The 7,500-nt window shown below is 49.0% G+C and overlaps 1 protein-coding gene across 1 annotated transcript in view; it reads left to right on the top strand.

Annotated features, from left to right (window-relative positions):
- LOC107650385 (rho guanine nucleotide exchange factor 16-like) overlaps positions 1-7,500 on the top strand; it is a 45,889-nt gene that overhangs the window by 32,976 nt on the left and 5,413 nt on the right. The window contains exon 4 of the mRNA XM_056795968.1: positions 1,144-1,313. Coding sequence (XP_056651946.1) covers positions 1,144-1,313 — 170 coding nt within the window. The remainder of the gene's footprint in view (positions 1-1,143; positions 1,314-7,500) is intronic.

Here is a 7,500-nt window from a genome sequence, read left to right as displayed (position 1 = left end):
ATTCCCCAGGAATCAGTTACTCAGTCAACAAGCATTAAGCCCTTCCTGTGTTGGTGTCTTTCCTCCCCCAGGAATCAATCACTCAACAAACAAACATTAAGCCCCTACTATGTGCTGAGAATACCAAAACAAAAATGAAACGGTCTAAATCTATTTTTGCATTTATTCTGTATATATACATATTAGCTCTCTCCATAGAAGGTATTTTTTCCCATTTTAAAAATATTTTACTATATTTTCTGCCCCCGTGTCTAGCCCTGGGCACATAGTAGGTACCAAATAGATCCTTTATTGAATAGTTGAAGCCGCTTATGTTCTATTTGGGGATTCTCACTTCTGCCGTGACCAAAAAGATGCCCTGGAATTGGGAAGGAGGGAATTCCCCATGGCTGGGAGCTGCCAGATTTTCAGAGGAAAATAATTTCCAGAGGGTTCAAGGGCCTCTGGCTGATGGTGAGAGGAGGAAGAATTATTTATAGAATTCTGATGTTCACAAAGTGCTTTCCAAGCATTATCTCAGGGAGCACCCAGAGAGGGAGGGAAGGAGGGAGGGATGATGGATGTCAGCCCCCCGTTTCACATCAGGGCCCCCCAACTTGACTGGTTATCAGAGAGGCCCTTCGTGGTGCCTCCAGACTGGCTGTGGCCAAGAGCACCCTGAGAATGATTCGGTGGCCCTGAAGAGTACCTAAGAAGGTAACCCCTGATTCGTGGATTCGCTGAGCAGGCAGGATTTAGGGGGGCTGACCCTTCAGTGGGGATCATGGGAGTTGCCCCAGGCCTATTTTTGGGTGCTCCCTTGGGACTCCAGTCTCTAACCACCAGCAGCACCCCCACCCCCACTTCCCTGGGGGCCGTGATCCCCAGCCAGGACCCTAGCCCCAAAGGTGTCACATTCTACACTGAGATGTCACTCTTCTCCAAAGCTCCCTGACCAACCAGCCAAGGCCCCATCTGGCCATGGGAGACAGGCATCCCCAGGGGGGCCCCTTCTGGGGGCCCTTCGCCGCCTGTCAGTCTCAGGGTCTCTGTGGGGCCCCAGGGAGGGCTCAGGGGTCTCAGGGGACACCCCCTCAGAGACACGGGACAGCGATGGCTCTCTGGAGTCCTTGTGTCAGCGTGTGACTCGCCTTCTCTCCCCAGACCCGAGGTTCTACCAAGAAATCCGGGAGAGGGGCCTGAACACCAGCCACGAGTCCGATGACGATCAGCTCGAGGACTGCTCGAGCCCAGAGGGACCCCGGAAAGCAGACTCCACGATCGTGGTGAAGAGTTACCGGCCCGCCCAGGTCACCTGGAGCCAACTCCCCGAGGTGGGTATGCTCCAGAGCCCCCCACATCCCTTGCAGCCATGCTTCCTCCTGCCCTCCCCCTCCCTGAGAAGCCCCCACTCTCCCAAGAGAGACATCCATGTCCTCCTCGGAGACGGCTCTTCCTCTATTGTTTTTTCTTAATTTTCTAATTTTTTTAATGACCCAAACACTCATTTTTGGCTCCCACCCACTGACAAGTTAAAAAACAAATCCAGTTCTCTTATCACAAAGGGCGCAGGGAAGCGAAACAGTTCCACTTGGGTCATTTCCAAAGTGTGTTTCTTATTCTGCACATCCTTTTCTGTCCTGAGAGTGGACAGACCTCCCGAATCATGGCCCGTCATCTCAGTGATCGGCGATCTTGAGATCACTTTTGTCATCGTTTATTAAGCCCCTGCTGTGGGCCAGGCACAGTGCTGAGCTCTGGGGATACAAAGAAAAAGCAAAAGACCCCCCCAAGGGGGTCATGGTCTAATAGGGGAGACGGCCAGGACTGATGGGACTGGGAAGGAGACAGGAAAAAAGATGTTCCAAGATGGTCTTTTAGAATATTGATTTTTAGACATCATTCTCCTGATTCTGCTTTCTTGGTTGTTCAGTCGTGTCTGACCCTTCATGACCCCATTTTGGGTTTCTTGGCAGAAATATTGGAGTGGTTTGCCATTTCCTTCTCCAACTCATTTTACAGATGGGGAAACTGAAGTAAACAGGGTGAAGTGACTTGCCAAGATACTAGAGTTGGATTCCATTGACTTCTCTGGCTCATTTTACAGAGGAGGAAACTGAGGCAAACAAGGTGAAGTGACTCGCCTAGGTCAGATTTGAACTCATGAGATGAGGCCAGGCGCTCTGTGCACTGTGGTGCCACTTAGCTGCTTTCTTCATTGTCCATCAATTCCTACAAGTTTTGTCATGTCTCTGAAATCCATTTCCTTATTTCTTACAGCACAAGAGTGTTCCATCACATCCTTCTACCCTACCTTGTTTGGTCATTCCCCAATTGATGAACATCCCTTCAGTTTCTAGTTCTTTGCTTCTCCCCCCTCCCCCCAAGAGCTGCTAGAAATCTTTTTGTACCTATGAGGACCTTTCCCCATTTTCTTGGGTCGCTTGGGCATTGACCTAGTGGTGGTATTGCTGGAGTCAGAGGGCAAGCACCGATGGGTCACTTTTTTTGTAGAATTCCAAATTGCTCATTCCCAGCTCTACCAACAGGGCAGGATGTGGCTGTCTTCCCACAATCCCCCAACTGTGATCATTTTCCTTTGGGGGCTATTTTTGTAAATCTGATGGGGCTAATAAGTAAGAACCTACTTTAATTTCATTTCTCTAGTCATGCTAGGGAATCCTTTTGTTTTCCCCATGTAGCTGTAGAGAGCCTGGATCTTTTTTCCCCCCATGAGAACTGGTTTTTCATACATTTGGACCATCTATCAATTGGGGAATGGCTCTTATTCTTTCTTGTCAGTCTGAACGAATGCCTTATATGTCTTGGAAAGGAGACTGTAAACCTCAAAATTCCTTAGACTTATAAATGTTGGAAATTTCACCATTGGGATATTTCATACTTGGAAAATTTCTTACTGATAGTCTATTGGAATGGGAACTCCATTGGCATGGGAGGTTCCTTCTCTTCCCTTCTTAAGATTACTTTAGGACAGAAACCCTTTGCTGAACAATGGAAAGGACTTTGACCTATGCTTGAGCATAGAACAGGAATTTCTTTGAGTCTTGATTGATTTTAGAATTGATACAATGGAGATACTCCACCCTATTCAGTCCTAATAAGATTGAGTAAGGGCTGCAGCCTAGATCAAAATTTAATTATTCCAATCTCTACCATACTCAAGTTATCAGGATTTAGAAGGGCTAGAACAAAGGAGTAAAGATTTAATCATTTGAAAAATATGACCTTCAACAGACATGTGCAAAAGCCAGAAACCTCTGGGCGGTCCTGGGTTAAGCGAGAGCCTCCATTGACAGGGAAATTGATGAAGAGTGATTGGTAGATGTGAGGACTGAGGGGAGGCAACTTGGATGGTGTCCTTAAAGATAGGAGGGTCTGGAGACTGGAGGGGAGGATTGAGTTTTTGGTCGGTGTGGTTCCTGGGCTCGGAGAAGCTTGCTCTGAAGGAAGCGGAAGGTGGGGGCCTCTGAGACTGTTTCTCCATTTTGGACACGTGAGTGAAAGGGACTGATCTCTTTTCTTTGCCCCAGCTATCTAAGGGCTTGGGCCTTTTGGCCCAGCCTAAACAGAAGGGGTATTTAAGCCCTATTCCCTTCTCTCCCCTTTTCTCTCTCTATATATATCTCTAATTCCTTTCTTGCTCCTATTGTAATTAAACTCCAAAAAAGGCTGACGGCTGACTTGAGTTTTTCATTTAGGAATTACATAGCTGATTCCTTGGCGACCTTAAATTAATATATATCAGTCTTTTAAAGTGATTCCCTTGTAACATTACCTCTACCAGAGAATCTTGGTGCATTTTTTTCCCCCTAGCAAATGATTTCCTCTTTAATCTTACTGTATCGGATTTGTGCAAAAATGTATCTGTGAATGCAATTAAAGTTGCCTATTTTATCTTGTGTGATTCCCCATCTGTCCCTTGTTTGATCATGGACTTATTGTTGTGATTCAACATCATGAATGCTTTTGGAGCTTATCTTGGCTGGTCTAAGGTTCAAGGTATTGGTCTAATAATTTCTTCCTTACTGCTGTCTGTTTTTTTTTTTTTAAGCAGGAATTTTGTTTTGTTTTTTCATTTTTTTTTAATCAAATCCCCAATAGGTAGGTTCTTTAGGTTTCTAGCTGCAATTGCTTCTATATATTGTCTACTTTGGGAGATTCTAGGTGATGCTAAGGGAAATACTCCAGACCTAGAGTCAGGAAGACCTCAGTTCAAATCCAGCCTCAGACACTTCTTAGCTATGTGACCCTGGACAAGTCACTTAATCCCCTTCATCCTCAGGGTTCTCACCTGGAAAATGGGGATAAAGATAATCCCTACCTGACAAGGTAGTGTGGGGCTCAAAATACTTTACAGACTTCAATTGCTTTTTAATATGCAGGGAGGTCCCCAATGCCCGGAAGACTGTTCCTCGTAATCTCTGTGTCTTGTTTCCTTTAGGTCCTAACTAAAATCCCTCCTTCTACAGGAAGCTTTTTTTCCAGCCTTCCTTAGTGTGAATGCCTTCCCTCTGAGATTCTTTCCTTTGTTTAAACATATTTGTTGGCATGTTGTCACCCCTCCCCCATTAGACGGGAGCCCTTGCGGGCAGGGGCTGCCTTTTGCCCTCTTTTTTGCATCCTTAGAACTTAACTCAGTGCCTGGCATACAGTAAGCTCTTCATTTAAGCTTGTGGGCCGCCTGACCTGCCTGCCACTCACAAGTCATTTCCCTTGGTCTGGAGATCATTTTCCCCATCTGTAAAATGAGTGGTTGGGTTGAGATGACCTTTAAAACCTATTTCCAGCCCTAATAAGCTATGAGCCTTTTTTTTCCTACATGTGTGACTTGTTATATTGGCCTTTGGGGCTTGCTTTGTACTCGTGATCACCCTGTGGGGAAAGACTGGCAAATCATTAGCCCCATTTTGCATGCAAGAAGTCAGAGCTCAGAAACACCATGGCCAGGGGGCACCCCTTTAATGGGAGCTAAAGGGGATGTCTGAATTAATCAATCCATAAATATTAAGTGCCTCCTAGTCAGGTGGTGCAAGTTCAAATCTAGCCTCTGCCTCAGTTTCCCCCAGTAAAAAATGAAGAGATTGGCCAGACTAGATTAACCTCCGGGGTCCCTTCTGGCTTCAAACCTGTAGTCTTAGGGAAAGCTATTAAAATGTTTCTGCAGGACTCAGGGGAAAGAATTCACTTCCATTCAGTAAACTTTTACTAAGGGCCAACAGTGTGCCAGGGATTGTGCCAAGCACCAGGGGGACAGGAAGAGACAAAGGCAGCCCCTGCCCTCAAGGAGCTTACAATCATGGGAGAGACAACTTGCAAATGAATCTAGACAGCAAAGCTGTGGCCAGGATAAATAGGACGTTATTAGCAGAGGGAAGGAGGTGGGAAAGGCTTCCTGAAGAGATGAGATTTTAGCGGGGACTTAGAGCTAAGCAGGAGCCCGGTGACTTGGGTCTCTGCTTTCTGATGGCTTTCCTTCCCTTCTGCTTCCCTGAGTACTGCCAAGGAGCCGGGTAGCCTGCTGGAATCTCCCCAGGGCAGGAAACTGTGAGTAAGTGCCCGTGGACATGGGGGTGTTTCCTGTGCCATCATTGGATGGTCCCCCACCCAGCTGGGTAGCCCCCATCCCCAGGGCCCATGGGTGTGGGGAATAGGCGTGCAAGCCCAGGCACGAGCTGAGGCAGGTAGGTGTAGGCGGGCAGTCTTACCAGACAGCCTGCGGGCACAGAGAGCACCTCGGTGGCAGCAGCTTTGGGTACAGCCATCCGTGACTGCCCCAGGGGGCACTGACTCACCTGGGAGCTCCAGAGGGGGGTAGGGAGGGCTGGGCAGAGGCTTCCCAGAATGTCTGGCTCTACCCCAGCCTGTTTCTGAGGAAAAGGGATTTCTGAGAGAGAGAGAGAGACAGAGAGACAGAGACAGAGAGAGAGAGAGAGGAGAGAGAGAGAGAGAGAGAGAGAGAGAGAGAGAGAGAGAGAGAGAGAGAGAGAGGAGGATGAGAGAGAGGAGAGAGAGAGAGAGAGAGAGAGAGAGAGAGAGGAGAGAGAGAGAGAGAGAGAGAGAGAAAGAGACAGAGACACAGAGACACAGAGACACAGAGACACAGAGAGAGAGAACCAGGGAATCCCCTCCACTCCCTTCCCTTCCCGGGTCTGACTGCCTAATGCCAGGCTCCTTCCACACCATATATCTTGGCACCCTCGATTTCTCCTCTCTCTTGTCCTTTTCCTTCCTTCTCATTTCCACCCACCCTTCCTTTCCTTCCTCTCTTCTCCTTCCCTTGGCATAGTAGAAGGTCCCCACAGACCCAAGTTCAAATCTCAGCCCTGATACATGGATTCGCTTCAATTCATGAAACCGTTATTAAGGCCAGCTGTGTGCCAGGGACTGTGCCAAGCAGGGGGACAAGAAGAGGCAAAAGATCCAGTTTCTTCTTTGGTTCTGAGGCTGGCACTGGACTTGGCTGAGTCTCAACTCACCCCCCCACACTCCCCGTTTCAGCTCCAGTGTGATGCCGAGGCGGGGGGAAGGGGTGTTCCGGGTGGGCAGTGCCAACAGGAGTGCTTGGCCGGAGCAAGGAATGTGTAGCAACACATTTATGAGCTCAGAAGTGCCAGCTCAGCTGTTTGGGTCTGGGCAAGTGTCCCACCTGCAGCTGCGGGTGGGTGGGCCAGCCGGCCCAGGGGTCGTCATTCAGGGTGGCATTGTCCTGCCCCCGCAGGAAGCCCAGTGTGCCAAGCTGGCCTGGGCTGTGTTTGGAGTTCCTTTGTCCTTGGTGTCCGCCCCTGCTGAGTTAGGGGGTCCCTCATGCTAGTTGCTCCTTGGGGTGAGCTCATGACTTTTCCCCTCAAACCCACCCTTCCTCCTGACTCTCCTCTTGCTCTCTTGGGCACCAGCTCTTCCCTCTTCCTGAACCCCAAGAGCCTCACTGCCTCCCTTCTCTGCACTCCCAGCCCGGCCCCCCCACCGGACAGCTGCTGGCGCCTCCTCGTTGGGCGTCCTTCCTCTTCCTCTTCCTCTTTTCTCCTCTTCAGCCTAGCATCTGGCTATACTGGGAATTCTTAACCTAATTCTTCACCCTCTCCCCTAAAGGGTCTCTGGGGGTCTATATGCTTGCACGGGTAGCGTTTCTTTCCGTTCTTCATGTAGGCAAAAGAGCTTGACTCTGAGGATGGGTCCATCCATAGACTTTTTTTTAACCTTACCTTCTGTCTTAGAGTCTTAGAGTCAATACTAGGTATCAATTCCAAGGCGGAAGAGCGGGAAGGGCTAGGCAATGGGGGTGAAGTGACTGGCCCAGGGTCACCCAGCTGGGAAGGGTCTGGGGTCAGATTTGAACTCCCGTCTCTAGGCCTGGCTCTCGCATCCACTGAGCCCATTCATTTAGGCTTTGCAGACGGTCAGGGGGTCCCCGTCACCCAGAACGTTAAGAACCCCCATGCTAAGCTCAAGGAGCTTTTTCTGGTGGCCTCTAGAAATCCAAACTCCTCTCTTTGGAGAGTC

Source organism: Monodelphis domestica, chromosome 4, assembly GCF_027887165.1.
Source record: "Monodelphis domestica isolate mMonDom1 chromosome 4, mMonDom1.pri, whole genome shotgun sequence".
Classification (NCBI taxonomy): Eukaryota; Metazoa; Chordata; class Mammalia; order Didelphimorphia; family Didelphidae; genus Monodelphis; species Monodelphis domestica.
The sequence above is the reverse complement of the archived record's forward strand: the minus strand, read 5'-3'. Positions and strand labels throughout refer to the sequence as shown.